The 16,898-nt window shown below is 35.7% G+C and overlaps 3 protein-coding genes across 3 annotated transcripts; 2 read left to right on the top strand and 1 right to left on the bottom strand.

Annotated features, from left to right (window-relative positions):
• Window positions 1-2,907, top strand: LOC106316238 (probable WRKY transcription factor 72). The gene is made up of 4 exons (XM_013754110.1): window positions 1-146; window positions 572-1,174; window positions 1,449-1,562; window positions 1,828-2,907. Exons 1-4 carry the CDS (start codon window positions 60-62, stop codon window positions 2,674-2,676), a joined length of 1,653 nt encoding a protein of 550 aa, XP_013609564.1. The 5' UTR covers window positions 1-59; the 3' UTR covers window positions 2,677-2,907.
• A 227-nt stretch (window positions 2,908-3,134) lies between these two features.
• LOC106316663 (aldose 1-epimerase-like) lies at window positions 3,135-5,365 on the top strand. The gene is made up of 6 exons (XM_013754545.1): window positions 3,135-3,801; window positions 3,902-3,951; window positions 4,070-4,193; window positions 4,281-4,388; window positions 4,518-4,827; window positions 4,925-5,365. Exons 1-6 carry the CDS (start codon window positions 3,180-3,182, stop codon window positions 5,232-5,234), a joined length of 1,524 nt encoding a protein of 507 aa, XP_013609999.1. The 5' UTR covers window positions 3,135-3,179; the 3' UTR covers window positions 5,235-5,365.
• A 3,229-nt stretch (window positions 5,366-8,594) lies between these two features.
• LOC106315986 (homeobox-leucine zipper protein HAT7-like) lies at window positions 8,595-10,504 on the bottom strand. The gene is made up of 3 exons (XM_013753840.1): window positions 10,117-10,504; window positions 9,599-10,029; window positions 8,595-9,017 (listed from the first exon to the last, which is right to left on the bottom strand). Exons 1-3 carry the CDS (start codon window positions 10,286-10,288, stop codon window positions 8,691-8,693), a joined length of 930 nt encoding a protein of 309 aa, XP_013609294.1. The 5' UTR covers window positions 10,289-10,504; the 3' UTR covers window positions 8,595-8,690.
• Window positions 10,505-16,898: the final 6,394 nt, after the last annotated feature.

The following is a 16,898-nucleotide window of genomic DNA, read 5'->3' as shown; positions in this document are numbered from 1 at the left end:
CAACAAAGGAAAAAACAAAATTCAAAGAGGAAGACAAAGATCTTCTTATATTTCTAAAAATGGAGGTTATTCTGAAATTACCTACTTCTGATTCTCTTCTTAAGGATAAAGTTCTTGGATCTGCTCAAATCCATGAAGCAACTAAGGTAACCAACTCATATGTGTAATAAAGTTCTACATGTATACGGAAGACACTCAGATTTGTATTTTGTTGTACGCTTTTATGTAATTCTTGTATCTTGAGATAAATATTATATTCCATAATTACTTTGCTTATATCGTAATTAATAAAAATAAAACTCAAATACTTATTGCTCATTTTTTTTTTAAGCTGGATAATTATTGTATTATAGAAATATTATAGATGATTCTACAGCCTACAATTCTACCTGTCATATGAGAAATTATATATTAGTTCTAAAGATCATTTCGCACATGATTGAATAATTCGGTAGTTAGGGTTAGTATGGAATCTACGGATCACCATAATTTATATATGTAACAAATAAATTCTTGGAACAATTTATATTTATTTGGGAAATTAATCCGTTTTTATATTCGATGATCTTAGGTTGAGGAAGATCATCAAGAACTTGAATCTGCCAAGGCTGAGATGAGAGAGGTGAAGGAAGATAACGAAAAGCTTAAAGGGATGCTCGAACGAATTGAAAGTGATTACAAAACTCTCAAGCTCAGATTCTTCGATATAATTCATCAAGAAGAACCTTCAAACAACCAAACACAAGATCAAAACATGATTGATCTTCCAAAGGCGACGACAGATTTGAGTTCTTTAGATCAAGAACGCGAGCTTGTGTCGCTTTCACTCGGAAGAAGAAGTTCTTCCCCGAGTGATAACTCCTCGAAAAAGGAAGAGAAAACAGACGAGACCAGCAATAAAGTCAACGATGACGAAGATTTGACCAAAGTTGGCTTGACCTTAGGGTTCAATAGCGGCAACGGACCTGACCCCAGTGTCGCGAATCCAGCCAATTCTAGTCTGGAAAATAACTTGGAGGACGCCCCAGGAGAAACATGGCCGCCGAGTAAAGTTAGCGGGAAGAGAAGCTCTCCTGCACCAGCCTCCGGTGGCCATGTTGATGGAGAGGGCGGCCAGCAAAATCCTGTAAAGAGAGCTAGAGTTTGCGTTAGAGCGAGATGTGACACACCAACGGTACGTCCTTTAACCTATATATATACATTTTAATGATCTTTGTTTTTTGTCGGCACCCATCTTCTTAGAAGTGGTAGGCGGATTTGAGTCGTTCCGAAGAAACGCGCTCTATCCGACTGGGTCTGATATATATGGGAAAAAGAAAAATGATCTATAACTAACATATTATTGGGTGCCAAAAAAGAAAAAAAAAACTAACTTATTATTGTAGATAATTTGATTATTTTTTATATGTCACCACTGATTAGGAAATGTTTTATTATACTTTGTATAGATGAATGATGGTTGTCAATGGAGAAAATATGGTCAAAAGATTGCGAAAGGAAATCCTTGTCCACGAGCATACTATCGCTGCACGGTTGCACCTGGATGTCCCGTTAGAAAACAGGTATATATCTTTTTTCTGTACATATCTACAGAATAATCAAATTCATCTATCGTTTAATCTTGATTTTCTAATTTTGAAAGAATAATTAATAATGAATTTGTATAAATCTATTTGGTCCTGTTTTAGTTTTAGTTTCATATTCCTTATAAAATCTATTTTAAATTGTGAACATTCCTAGACAAACCAAAGCAATTGCGCATGTGCATATACTAAAACAGATCATCTGAGTACTAACTATTTGTCTTAAACTATTTTGATGTTTTAGGTCCAAAGATGTGCAGAAGACATGTCCATATTAATCACAACCTATGAAGGAACGCACAGTCATCCTCTTCCTCTCTCAGCTACCACCATGGCCTCTACTACTTCAGCCGCCGCCTCTATGCTCCTCTCCGGCTCCTCCTCATCATCAACCGCAGAAATGATCGGAAACAACCTCTACGACAATTCAAGATTCATCAATAACAACAACAAGTCCTTCTATTCGCCCACTCTTCATTCTCCATTACATCCCACCGTCACTCTAGACCTCACCGCACCACAACATTCTTCTTCTTCATTGCCTTCTTTAAATTTCAACAAATTTCCTAACTCTTTCCAAAGATTCCCATCCACAAGCTTAAATTTCTCCTCTAATTCATCATCATCAAATTCTTCTCTTCTCAACCTACCTGCGACTTGGGGTAATGGATATTCTTCTTATACTCCATACCCTTATAACAACGTCCAGTTTGGTACGTCCAACCAAGTAAAAACAGTTCAAAATAACCAGTCCTTAACCGAAACCCTAACGAAAGCCCTTACTTCTGACCCAAGTTTCCACTCGGTGATCGCAGCTGCGATCTCATCAATGGTAGGATCCAACGGGGAACAACAGATGGTCGGTCCACGGCATCCTACTAGCGACAGTGTTCAAAGAACAGCCGCAACGGAAAATAATAAAGGACGTGGAGGCTATTTTAGTAGCTTATTGATGTCTAACATAATAGCAAATAATCAAACGGGTGCGTCATTGGATCAACCATCGTCGCAACTTACTTCGCTATCTATGTTCAACAACTCGTCCTCTTCGTCTTCTACGACTAGTTTCGTGAACAAGGAAGAGAAAAGCTAGGAATTGTATCAAAAGAACCTCCATCGTTTATTTTTTTGGGATGAATTTTTTCATTAGGTGTTATAGTATTGTATCATGTTCGTCGTTTAAGTGTTTTCATCTCTTTTTTTTTGTGAGTTAGGACGCTTTGACGTTTCTGATTAGGGAAACTCAACCTTACTAGGCCTAAAATAACGGGCCAAATATCTTTGACATAAAAAAAGAAAACGTCCAACTGATTACGCGGTGCAACATACAAATGGTGTGTACTGTGTAGTGCTTATCTTCTAAAGTTTGGTGATTCATGTAGCTTTAGCTGTAAAGATATACGTGATGTTATTTGTGATTACAAACGAAAATCTAGAACACACAATCCGGTTTTATCTCCTAACTTCTTTGACGAATCACAAATTCGTTAAAATTTCCTATTTTTGTCTTATAATTTCTAATAACAATCAACCTATAAATACTCACCAAAAAATCCATCTTACTCATTACTTTCAATTCTTGTTTTTTCTTTCACCATGGCGAGAGTTTCTCTTTTGTTATGTTTGGTTATATTGGTTACATTAGGAGTTGTGGTAACTTCATTTGCTAACAACGTTGAAGTGCAATCGGAACACGTGGAGAGCAGCAAGAAAGTTACTAAAGCTCATCATATTTGTAAAGACAAAGAGAAACGAGGAAAAAAGGTAAATGGTGATCACAATGCCGGTTCTGATGGCAAAGAGAATAAAAAGGACGAAAAGAAGAAGCATGATGTGCATAAGAAGGAAGGTGAGCATAAAAAGAACGAGCAGGATGTGCATATAAAGGGTGTTCAACATGAAAAGAAAGACGATGATGATGATGTGAAGAAGCATGGGGATAAGAAGAAGAGTGTTAAGCATCATGAAAATGATAATGATAGTGATGATGATGAAAAAAAGCACAAAGATAAAAAGAATGGTGAACATGATGAAACCGATACTGACGATGATAAAGATGATGACTCCGATGATGATGATGAAGATGAAGATGAAGTTGATGGAGATGATAAAGAAAAGGAAAACATTGGGTTATATGAGCTCAAAAAGGGAAATCTAACCGTCAAGTTCACAAATTGGGGTGCTTCAATCATGTCTCTCCATTTCCCGGATAAAAATGGTTAGTGAACTAATCATTTTGAGTGTTGGCAATCAAATAAAAACTCATATTCTATACATTTTAACTAGATTTTATTATGATGACTTTGACAAATTTTCAGGAAAAAGTGGCGATATTGTTCTTGGTTATGATAGCGTCAAAAGCTATGAGGTGCGTAGAAATTAGTTTCCCTTTATGTTTTTCTGTTTGATTTTAATTCTACTATTACAACAAATTTATTTTGTTTTTACTATGCTAAATTAATATACTAACTTTGTTTGCAAATCAGACCGATAAGGTCTATTTTGGAGCAACCGTGGGCCGAGTAGCGAATAGAATAGGAAAGGCCCATTTCAAATTGAACGGAAAAGAGTACAAGACTGTTGCCAACGATGGCAAAAACACACTTCATGGTAATTAGTTACGAGTACTATAAGTTCTATAACATATTAGAAATCAGTTAATTATGATTATTTGAATATAATTTATGTATAATTTAGGTGGGAAGAAAGGGTTTGGCGATGTTGTGTGGGCAGTTACAAAGCACAAGTATGATGGCAAGAAGCCTCACATTGTATTCACTTACACAAGTCCTGATGGTGATCAAGGTCCCCTTTCTTTTCAATTGTTTTATTAATTTTTACCCGATTTAAAAAAAAAAATATATATATATATATATATATCTGTAAGGAAAATTTTATGATTACTAGTTTATTTATTTCTTTATGTAACAATAGGGTTTCCCGGAGAACTCATTGTCACGGTGAAATATAAACTTGTCAAAGACAATGAATTAAGTGTAGTAATGGAGGCAGAGGCTAAAGATCAAGCAACTCCGGTGAACTTAGCTCATCACACTTATTGGAATCTTGGTGGTCAAAACTCCGGAGATATTTTGTCCGAGGAAATACAGATCCTAGGTTCAAGTTACACTCCTGTCGACGGCGAACTCATTCCCACAGGAAAAATATCCCCGGTGAAACGAACACCGTATGATTTTCTTCAACCCCGTCCTATTAAAGATAATATGAAGGATCTTAAAACAGGGTGAGTACATATACTTTTCTCAAGTTAAAAAAAAAAACTTTTCTCTAAGTTATCTAATGGTAAACATCTTTGTAATTGTTGATTTTTTTCTTTGTAGATATGATATTAATTATTGCTTAGATGGTAAGGCGGATAAGATGAGGAAAATAGTGGAACTCGTTGATAAGAAATCGGGAAGAAAAATGGAGTTATCCGCAAACCAACCCGGTTTGCAGTTCTATACCGGAGGAATGTTAAAGGACATCAAGGGGAAGAATGGAACGGTATACCAAGCTTTCGCGGGATTATGTTTAGAAACACAAAGTTATCCAGACTCAGTCAATAATCCGAAGTTTCCTTCACAGATTGTTGAACCAGGGAAAAACTACAAACACAATATGCTCTTCAAGTTTTCGATTGTTTCATAGAGTACTTTGTAAGAGCATCCACAATGGGAGCTCTTAAGGAAATTTTTAGAGGGTGTGAAGCCCACTTTCTTAGAGTTTGTGCAAAAAAGAATCCTTAAAATCCTTTGATAAGTATTGATCCTTACACTGTTCACGGGTCCCATTGACAACGTGGTGGCCCCTGAATGGTCATCTTTTTTTTTTTTTTTTAACAAAATCCAAAATATCCAAAATTAATCTGAAATGCCTTTGTGCTAAGGACTCCAATGAGTCTCACCATTTCGGATGGTCTAACTAACCAATAATCACGAAGAAGAAACTAGATTGGAAGTTAATAACAGCTCTCGATCTTTCAAATCTCATCAAACTATGACGAATGTGCATAATTCATCTGTTTGTAGTTTATGCACAAATTTGAAACACTTTATTCTTGTTTTAGTATGCAATTCTGATTGTATATTTCATATGTCATAGGTAAAATGTGGACCGCAATTTGATATTATTATGTTCAAAATAAATTTATTTTCTTCCTGTAACCGTATAAGATCATAGAGGAAAACCCACGAAGACCTCGAAGGATTTAATACTTTTTTTTTTTTTTGTTAAAGGGTTTGGATTTAATAGTTGTGTCTAAGAGCCACATTGCCATCACGAAACAAAAACAAAAAGAGGCACATTAACAGCTATCAATCTTAAGAAGATTGCACCTACAGATCCCTACTCCCATTTTTCTTTTCAAGGTTAATTCATTTATTTCAAACTATATGCTGAATGAGAATGTCAGAAGTGTGTATAAGATTTTGTCATAAAATGGTGTTAAGAAAGAAATATCAATATTCGAATGTGATCTTATACTTCAAGTTTCAAGATCATATTAAAGTGCATTTAAATGCGATTATGGCGGGTCAATCTATTCATAAATAATGACGGTATTCACTAAATCAAATGATAGAAAACAGAGAATTTAGGAGTTGACATATCCCTAATCCATCAACATAAACATGTGCACTTCACCAAAATTCTTATACTACCATATAAAACATATGATGACTCCATGGTCTCACATGCCATCATCTAGCTATATATTCCATTAATTACGTATGTAAGTACGTACGCATATCGAACAGTATCTGAATATATTAGTGTAGTTGGCATATGAGTTTAGGATCTGACAATAAATTTATAATTTTTCAGTAACTTTGGTTTCGCACAAAACAGTGCGTTTCAGATTTTTTGGTGAAAGGTTTCGCTCCAATGTTTATCATACTATTTATTTGAGTATTGCTACATCATACGAACACTGCATGAATTTATAACTTATATGTATATTGTATTGTTTTAGATGATTCACTTAAACTAAAACTTTCACGATCTCAAGTCTGAGTAGTTTCTGTTGAAGTGAAGTAGTGGTGGCAGTGAGGTCACATGGAGAGCCCACGAAGAAAGAAATATTTGGTACTCAATTTGTTTTCTTGTGTGATACTGATAAACAAGTATATGTACATTTTATCGTATAATTTAAATTTATAAATACTTCAAATCCAAAAGCATCCAAAGATCCGAAAAGCTAGCTAGATGACTGAACGATTCTCCTAAACACTGTTTCGAATCTGTTCTCTTTTTGGATTTTTCTTCTTCGTCTTTGGAATGTGTGCTTCCAATAATCTTCCTCATCTACCAGCTACCACTATTATTATTATCTACGATATCATTAATGCTAACTTCCATTTTACAGGTTCCTTTTTGGTCTTGTAATAACCGGTAGAGATTCATAAACTTTACTAAATTGTTTTTAGTTCAAATTTTTACTAAAACAATTAATAAACTTAGTATCTATAAAGTTATTTTTGTTAGAAATGTTTAATTGTAACCAATAGATAATCCTTCGATAACCTACGAAAATTATAAAATAATGCGTCTTGATTTGTAGCCGTAATATGGGATTATTTACAGTAAAATTAGCACAAAAAAAACGTGCCTGATTCATGATGCATGGATCTGAAGCAATGTTCCAATGTTTTTTTTCCACTTATAGTTGATACAAAAATTTAAAAGGCAATAATTTCAGTTTCAGCTCGCCTTTTATTAAAACAAAAAGGTTAAATCAAGTTACGAAAGTACAAAGGTACTAAACTGTGCTTGAATAAAATGTAAATTGTACATTGGGTGTATTGAATATTGAGTCTATCTACCCGACTGACTACGTGAAAACACATTACATAATGTTTGAACTTTAAATATTAGGTTTACGCCTAGTTCATAAAAATTATATATAGTGACATAATAATTCGTTATGAGTTTGTTCTTTCAAGTTTGCAATTTAGAAACACTGTAAGAAAGGGCAGAGCACAGAAAATAATATTGTAACTACAAAAATATTAATCAAGCACATCATGTACTTAATGATAGACAATTTACAGCGTTATTAAAATTAAAAGTATGATCTGATGAATGAAATTATTTGATATGTTTATGAATCCATATTGTCTCTTTGTAAGTCGTATTCGTTTTTGTAGTTTTCACCAGTTACCAAAGAAATCCTCGTTTGTTTTTTATTCATTTTTTTCTAAATATGTGCTAGTTTTGATAGATTATATTATGATTGCATGGTAACTATCTACGGAAATATTACTTTATATATCTGATAAAAGAATACACGAGCACACGCGCGATTACTTCAAACAAATTAAAAGGTAGATGGAATCATGGAATGCATGTATATGTATATATATATCATGGCTCATATTGTGTCAATAACAGAGCTGGATTCCCACTCAAAGGCACATGGATCTGAAGTTTTTATTTTTGTATCAAATCTTCTTGTCAAACATGCATATGCAATTTATCATGTTTTAATTTTTATTTTTAGCTATGTATTCCAACCTAGCAAAATATTATTTTTTTTATTTATATATATATATATGTTTTGCTGTACTTATAGAAAGAAATAAGAAGAAAATCATTTTCGTTTGACACATCCACTTCGACAAAAAAAAAAAATCTTGGCAAAATTAGAGGATAAAAAGATGTTATGCGATCGACAAAGCCTTTTTGTCAAACAAATTAACTTGAAGCTATTAGTAAAACATAATCGTCGCTATCCATCACAATAACTTAGCAATGAACTTTAATCATTACTAACGAAAATCTCTAATTAATATATACACACATTACATATAGTACTTGATAAAATATTCGGAAGAAAGAAATTTTATTTATTCCAATTAAAGGAACAAGAAATTATAATTGTAAAATTGTGTTGAATATTCCCTATACACCAATTTTCTACAAACCCAAAAGAAAGAGCAGAAAAAGGTAAAGAACCGACGTAATTTAAATTGAAACAGTACCAAGTAATTTTAACATACACAATAAAAAAAATCTATGAAATTTCTTTTGAAGATGATAATGATATCAACATGAGTATGATGATGATGTTGATCAGGATTATGATGTTCCTCTTGGAGTACAATAGAATCAGTTGAAATGATGATGATGATTGTGATGTTGCTGCTGCTGGTCAGGCCATGTCCAATAACTACCCGACGTCGTTTCATCAATACTACTGAACATATTGCAGAATCCTTGATCTTGAACCATCTGATGATCAGTATGGGCCGAGGTCGTGGTCGTAGTTGCGGATCGGATTGAAGAAGGGAAAAGATCTTTGATCATGTTCACATGATTTATATCTGAATTGTTATTATCATTTTCTGTGCTTTCATTGTTGCTCCATGACGCTTCTGCTATTTCTCTCTTGATCTTTGCTGATTCTTGACGGTCTTGTTTCTTCAATGCCACTAACTGTTTTGTGTAACAATATTCACACGTAAACCAAAGTCAAAAAAATAACTTATCATAAATGTCAACTCTACAAGCACATGGGAATTCTATTGATTATAAATATATGTACACATGAATCTTTATCAAATAATTAAATGTATAATTAAGAATAATTAATGTCTTTTGAACAAACATCTTTGCGTTGGATCAAGAGCCTGTCAGCAATCTAATTGAATTTTATTACTATATATATACTATTATACTAAAGCGACTCTAAGACGGGATGCAAACTACGTGTTAATCCATGAATATTTTCTTTTTGTAAAACCCAGTTACAAAAAAAAACATTTTCTTTTTGTATACGCTTGATGAAGACAATAATTCATCACTAAAATTCGACAAATTTTTTTTTTCCTAGGAAAAATTCTACAAACTATCAGCACACCTATCTATATTCATGATTAGTGTTGTTAAAAATATTCGTATTAGTTTAACCGAAAATCGTTCGTTAGCTTTTAGAAAAAACGTGATGAAATACTAGGAGAACTTCAGTTATAAGAAAATATTAGGAGAATTAGTTTGTTTATATTTTTAAAATATACCTCAGCGTGGAGTTTCTCGTTGTTGGCTAGAAGAGAATCATTGTCCGATTTCAAAACATCGAACTGTTTCTTCAGAGAATCGTAGTCTCTTTCGAGCTGCTTTGTCTTCCACCTAGCTCTCCTGTTCTGGAACCATATCGCAATCTGCCTAGGCTGCAACCCTAAAGCCTTAGCAAGCTGCATCTTCCTCTCTGGCTCTAGCTTGTTCCCTAGCTCGAAGCTCTTCTCTAATGCCATAACTTGCTCTAAACTGAGCCTCTTCTTCTTCTCTCCTAACATCATATGGGACCCATCATCTGATAGATTGTCTTCCTCGCCCACCTGGTCCTGATCATGCATGTTCGTCGTGGTCGGACTTTTTTGAGTTAGATGATGGTGATCTGATACTCCCGTGAACGACATCGATCTGTTCATCATGTAGTTTCCTCCTCCTACACCAAACAAGGACAACAAAATTTACCAACCCTTTTCACACTATTATGTACGTGTGTGTGTAGAAAGAGAGAGGAAGAACTTACCATAAAAGAGGTGTGGAGGGCAAGAAGGGAGAGAGGTAGGGGAAGGTAAGTGATGAGTATTGTCTTCATGGAGTTGCTGAAACATGAATCCATGCTGTGGAAAGGCCATCTCCAATCTCAGTCTTTCTTGATTATTGGCAATATTGTTCCTTTCCTCCTCATACATATACATATAAATGTGTGTATACACACACGCAAAACCGACCACTGATTAAGAATTGCTAGCTGATCAATCTTAGTAATTTAGGTCAGGAACACAAGATCTTGAAGTTTTCTTATGAGAGAGAATTTAGCAAGAAGAATGAAGAGATCAGTTCATGAGAGGTTTGTATAGGACCCACCTTTTATACCATTTAAGCTTTAGGGCATATGCTGATCTTTCTTTTGATTTAACTTGTATAGGACACTTGGGAAATTTAAAATTTGAAATATTAAATACCACATGGATCTTTGACATATCCCACATACATGTGTATATATATTGTGTTATTCTTTTGCTGTTAACATACAGCTTAGCTTATACATATATACAACTACAGAACCATACTAAACATTGATTTAACATTTATCAATTGTATTAATTATTTTATCACCCAATTACTACCCTGATAATCATTGTTAGATCTTTAGTTTCGTCTAAATATTACTCTCTCCATTCCCGAAAGTAAGATTTTTTAGAATTTATTTTTGTTCCACAAAAATAGATTTTCTATATTTTTAAAGTGTTTTTGTATATTTTTGAGAAATATTAATTGTGAATACTTGAATTGATTAATTTTTATTGGTAAATAGTTATTGAAAAATAAATTATAAATTAACTTGTAAACATTTATTATATTTTTAATAAACGTGAAACTTTAGAAAATTTTACATTCGGGAACGGAAGGAGTAGTTCGAAAAATCTAACTAAATAAACTGAAATCATGAAAATAATCAATGTACGTTGGAACCTTAAGAAATTTATGACACATATTAGTTTCAATCCTTGAATATAGGCGTAGCATTAGAAAGATTGTCATCCACTAGTATTGTTAGATTGTACATCAGGCATGGATTTTAATTTTTCAGGTGTAATCAATATTTATAAATTATACTCTACTCCCCAAATATCTAACTTCATTTTTTTGGAGAATATCTAACTGTAGTTGTCTGTTTTATAATGTTTGCTAGTGCGTAGTTCATCGGTTGTATATTCTTGAATTTTTCAAATTTATTATTAGTTTTTACGTACTATTGCTTACATATATTAATTTTCTTAATATGACTGAAATTTTTTACAACCGGCAGACTCATTGGTTTCTGAAGAACATTCCACAGTACAGCTTAAACACACATGTGTTCTTCATCTCGCCAGGTGCATGCTTTCACACGACGCACCGACCAACGTATTTCCTAACATAACTAAACGTATAGTCTTTATTTTAGATTCAAGGTAATATATATAACTAATTAAATTTTATCGAAAAATAAATACATACAGCATTTCAAATATACGAGTTATAAAATGTGAAAACTAAACTATGTTTATAAAATTTGGATCAAAATAAGTATATTATTTTTTAGAAATCTCTTTGTATAATACTTTTTTAGTCGTTACCTAAACACTCTTTAAAAGTTTCCTTCTAACTCATAAAAATAGGAGCCTTATTGAGTATATTGAGTCTAATACTTGTATAGAAACAGAGGCTCTCTATATACTGTATACTTGTGTATAAACAAACCCCCCTGAACATTCTCATTAATCTAATATACATACATTTTAAGTTCTTGTTCTCTCGTTCTCAATATCCTTGATATGGTATCAGAGCATAACAACTTTTCCGCCATTTTTCTTCTTTCTTGAGCTTCGATTCATATCATGAGTGCTTAGATCTCACATCTCTTCTTCGATTTCGTCATCTCGTTGGTGCTTTGTGTTCTGGATCTGATTGCTTTCGTTTGTCTCATCCTCGTGATTCGTCTTGCGTGCTTCTGAGCTTCAATTCATCTTCGTCGAGATTCGATTCGCATCGCCTTCGTCTCATCTCTTTGTTCGTGTTTCCGATTCAGCTCAAATCCTCGACCTCGTCATCGTCTTGCTCCGTTTCTTGATTTCATCTGATGACGACTGGAGATTCTTCTCGTTCGATTGTGGATCAGTACGAGAACCCTTACTATCTCCATAACTCGGATCATGCCGGCTTGGAACTTGTTACGGATCGTCTTGCCTCTAGAGCTGACTTTCACTCATGGCGTCGCTCTGTTCGTATGGCGCTGAACGTCTGCAACAAACTCGGCTTCATTGATGGTACAATCTTGAAACCTCCTGCTGATCATAGAGACTCTGGTTCTTGGTCTAGGTGCAATGATATGGTCTCTACTTGGTTGATGAACTCGGTTTCCAAGAAGATAGGTTAGAGCTTGCTATTCATGTCAACTGCTGAGAGTATTTGGAAGAATCTCATGACTCGTTTCAAGCAAGACGATGCTCCTCGCATCTTTGAGATTGAGCAACGTCTCAGTACTATTCAGCAAGGCTCGTTGGACATTAGTACCTACTATATGGAGTTGGTTACACTTTGGGAGGAGTATCAAAACTATGTGGATCTCCCTGTCTGTACGTGTGGCAAGTGTGAGTGTCATGCAGCTTCGTCTTGGGAACAGTTGCAACAAAGGAGTCGTGTTATGAAGTTATTGATGGGTTTGAACGAGTCTTATGAAACTACTAGGCGTCACATCTTGATGATAAAACCTATTCCCCCAATTGAGGAAGTTTTCAACTTGGTTACTCAAGATGAGCGTCAGAAGAACATCAAACCATCTACATGGGTTGATAACATTGTTTTTCAGAACTCAACGAGTGAACTTGATCAGTCTACGTACTCTGGACCAGTTGAGAATGCTGCATATGCTGCTGTGAACAACAACAACTATCGCTCCAGGCCACGACCTATCTGCACTCATTGGGTATAGCAGGACATATAGTGCAGAAGTGCTTCAAATTGCATGGATATCCGCCTGGACATAGGTTATACAACAGTAATTCTCAGCGTTCTAATACTCAGTCTGGTTCTTCACAACGATCATCTCAATCCAGGCCTACGCAATCACTTTCACAGCAGAACAATTTTGCTAATGTCGCGACTGCTTCTTCGGTTGCTTCTCTTGCAGGAACTTTGAATCTGAGTGCTTTTCATCCTGATCAAGTTCACCAACTCATTCAACAGTTACAGTCTCATCTGCGACTTCCTGAACCTGTTACTTCACAGTCATTTGTTAATGCGTCAATCACATACAACAGTTTCATGGCTGCTCAATCTTCAAGTGATACTCTCTCTCATACTTTCCCTTTTCCTTCCACTAGCCTTCGTTTTGAACATCATTCTTTAACTTTCCAACACCAAACACTTTCCTCTTTATCCACACATTTTCTTTTGGGTTCTTGGATTATAGATAGTGGTGCCACTACACATGTTTGTTCTGACTTAGCTATGTTTAGTTCAGTCTCTCTTGTTTCAGGGGTCACAGTTTCTCTTCCAAATGGAACGAAGGAACCGATCACTCATACTGGCACAGTGCATTTTTCTGACACTCTTGTTTTTCTTAATGTCTTACATGTGCCTTCTTTCCGTTTTAATCTCATTAGTGTTAGTAGCTTGTTACAACAACATCGTCATTCTGCTCATTTTTTCTATGATTCTTGTCATATACAGAAGCATACTCAGGGCTTGATGATTGGTAGAGGTTCTGTGATTCACAATCTATACATTCTTGATCAACATAATCATTCTCCGTCGTTGAACTTCTGTGGATCCTTGAAGGTTGATGGTTTTCTTTGGCATCAACGCCTCAGACATCCATCTTCTGCCAAGTTACAACATCTCTCTGCTGATATTGCTTTAGATAAGTCCTCTCTTCTTGAGTCTTCTAGTTGTTTCGTGTGTCCATTAGCTAAACAACGTCGTCTTCCATTTCCGCATCAGAATAACATGTCTGCGGAACCATTTGATCTTATTCATATAGATACTTGGGGTCCCTTTTGTATTGAGTCTGTTGAGGGTTACAAGTATTTTCTTACAATTGTAGATGATCATACCCGTGTAACATGGATCTATATGATGAAATATAAAAGTGATGTTTCCGTTATCTTTCCTTCTTTTGTTAATCTTGTGCGTACTCAGTATAAGGACAATATTAAAATGATTCGAAGTGATAATGCTCAAGAACTTGCATTTTCTAATCTGATAAGAGAGCATGGCATATTGCATCAATTTTCATGTGCTTATATTCCTCAACAGAACTCTGTTGTTGAGCGTAAGCATCAACATCTTTTGAATGTTTCACGAGCTTTAATGTTCCAATCTCGTATGCCTTTGCAGTACTGGAGTGACTGTGTTCTTACAGCAGTTTTCTTGATTAATCGAACACTATCTTTACTTTTAAACAAGATTTCACCTTATGAGAAACTCACGGGAAAGAAACCTGATTACAATTTTCTTAAGTCTTTTGGGTGTTTGTGCTATGCATCAACTTTACAGAAGGATCGTCATAAATTTTCTCCTAGAGCTGAGCCTTGTGTGTTCTTAGGTTATCCATCAGGTATCAAAGGTTACAAAGTTCTTAATCTTGATACTAGAACTGTTTCTGTTACTCGTAATGTTCTTTTTCATGAGACTGACTTTCCTTTTATGAAACTTGATAGTGATTCTCAGCCTGAAAATGTCTTCTCTAAATCAATATTGCCTTTACCTGTTCCTTTTGCACTTGATTCTGTCATTCCTGATGTTCCTGTGCATTCTCATGCATCATCTTCTGCATTACCATCGGTTTCTTCAAGTGTTCATGTGCCTGGAGATGTTGTGGCTTCTGGAACATCAGCTACTGAACTTGACAGAGCTAGGCCAAAACGAGCAGGTAAGGCACCTACTTATCTCTCCGATTATCATTGTTCTTTGATCTCTATGGACTCCTCTTTGCAAAATCATTACGTTGCTAATGTCATTTCCTCACATTCACATGAACCACTTTATCCTCTCTCTTCTGTCCTTTCCTATGATATTTCCTACAAAGATGATGTTCTTACATGTTCTCTTGAGACAGTACCTACATCCTTTAAGCAAGTCGTGAAGTCTAAGTTCTGGACAAAAGCGATGAATATGGAGTTTGAGGGAATGGAACGTAATGAGACTTTCTCTGTTGTTTCTCTGCCCCCGGGTAAAAATGTTGTGGGTTGCAGATGGATCTATACGATCAAGTACCATGTTGATGGCACGGTGGAGAGACCTAAGGCGCGTCTTGTTGCCAAAGGGTATACACAGCAAGAAGGGCTGGATTATAAATACACTTTCTCTCCCATTGCCAAGATGACTAGCGTGAAGCTTCTTCTTAGTCTTGCTGCTTCGCATGGTTGGAGTTTGGATCAAATGGATGTCATTAATGCCTTTTTTCACAGTGAACTTGATGAAGAGATATATATGAGCTTACCATTGGGTTATACTCCTCCACCTGGTGTTGTCCTGCCTCCGAATCCGGTTTGCCGTCTTCACAAGTCAATTTATGGCCTTAAGCAGGCGTCTAGGCAATGGTATAACTGTTTCTCTTCAGTTCTCTTTGCTAATGGTTTCTCACCATCTCCGGGTGATCACTCTCTTTTGGTGAAGACCTCTGGATCGTCCTTCATTGTGTTGCTTGTCTATGTTGATGATATCCTAATCACCAGCAATGATCCTCAAGCTGTTCTTGACGTTAAGAAGGTTCTTCATCAAGCATTCAAGATCAAAGACATGGGTCCAGCTCGGTTCTTTCTTGGACTCGAGATAGCACAAAACTCTACGGGCATTTCTGTTTCTCAACGGAAGTATGCTTTGGATCTTCTTGCTGATACAGGGTTGCTCGCTTCGAAACCATGTGCAGTTCCTATGGATCCATCCATTCCTTTGAGTGCTACTACTGGTGTTTTGTTGACTGATGCTACATCTTATCGTGAGCTAGTAGGACGGTTACTATATCTCACGATAACTCGGCCTGATATAACATATGATGTGCATCGTCTGAGTCAATTCCTCTTGGGTCCTACTGATGTACACTTTCAGGTTGCTCAAAGGATCCTCCGATATCTGAAGTCCAATCCAGGCCAAGGTCTCTTCTATGCAGCTAATTCAAAGACTTGCTTGAATGCCTTTGTTGACGCAGATTGGGCTTCCTGTCCGGATACTCGACGTTCTGTTACTGGGTTCTGCGTTTATCTTGGAAAATCTTTGATAAGTTGGAAGTGTAAGAAGCAACAGATAGTAAGCAGAAGTAGTACCGAAGCAGAGTATCAGAGTATGGCTTTGGCGACTTGTGAGCTTATCTGGTTGCAGCAGTTGCTTACGGATTTGAATATCAAAGTTCAACACACGGCTAAGCTCTTCTGTGATAACAAGTCAACGATCCACATTGCCACAAACCCTGTGTTTCATGAACGAACGAAACACATTGAGATCGATTGTCATACTACACGTGATCAGGTCAAGAAGGGATTCATCAAGCTTATACATGTGATCAGTGCTGACAATCATGCGGATATCTTCACCAAACCGCTTCATCCATCACCTTTTCATCACATCCTTGCTCGAATGTCAGTATCAAGCCTCTTCTCTCCATCACTACCATCCATTTCATCATCTTCACCTTCCGTTTCATCACTTCCACCTTCCGTTTCAGAGGCTTGAGAGGGGCATATTGAGTATATTGAGTCTAATACTTGTATAGAAACAGAGGCTCTTTATATACTGTATACTTGTATATAAACAGACCCCCCC

This window comes from Brassica oleracea, chromosome C9, assembly GCF_000695525.1.
Source record: "Brassica oleracea var. oleracea cultivar TO1000 chromosome C9, BOL, whole genome shotgun sequence".
In the NCBI taxonomy this organism is placed as follows: Eukaryota; Viridiplantae; Streptophyta; class Magnoliopsida; order Brassicales; family Brassicaceae; genus Brassica; species Brassica oleracea.
This window is presented reverse-complemented; position numbering and strand designations above follow the sequence as displayed.

Coding starts and splice junctions, on each gene's coding strand:
- LOC106316238 (XM_013754110.1), top strand. CDS start 60: ATGGAGGTTATTCTGAAATTACCTACTTCTGATTCTCTTCTTAAGGAT. Junction 147..571: donor AAATCCATGAAGCAACTAAG/GTAACCAACTCA, acceptor CGATGATCTTAG/GTTGAGGAAGATCATCAAGA. Junction 1,563..1,827: donor GATGTCCCGTTAGAAAACAG/GTATATATCTTT, acceptor TTGATGTTTTAG/GTCCAAAGATGTGCAGAAGA.
- LOC106316663 (XM_013754545.1), top strand. CDS start 3,180: ATGGCGAGAGTTTCTCTTTTGTTATGTTTGGTTATATTGGTTACATTA. Junction 3,802..3,901: donor CCATTTCCCGGATAAAAATG/GTTAGTGAACTA, acceptor ACAAATTTTCAG/GAAAAAGTGGCGATATTGTT. Junction 3,952..4,069: donor ATAGCGTCAAAAGCTATGAG/GTGCGTAGAAAT, acceptor TTTGCAAATCAG/ACCGATAAGGTCTATTTTGG.
- LOC106315986 (XM_013753840.1), bottom strand. CDS start 10,288: ATGTATATGTATGAGGAGGAAAGGAACAATATTGCCAATAATCAAGAA. Junction 10,030..10,116: donor CCCTCCACACCTCTTTTATG/GTAAGTTCTTCC, acceptor TGTTTGGTGTAG/GAGGAGGAAACTACATGATG. Junction 9,018..9,598: donor ACGAGAAACTCCACGCTGAG/GTATATTTTAAA, acceptor TACACAAAACAG/TTAGTGGCATTGAAGAAACA.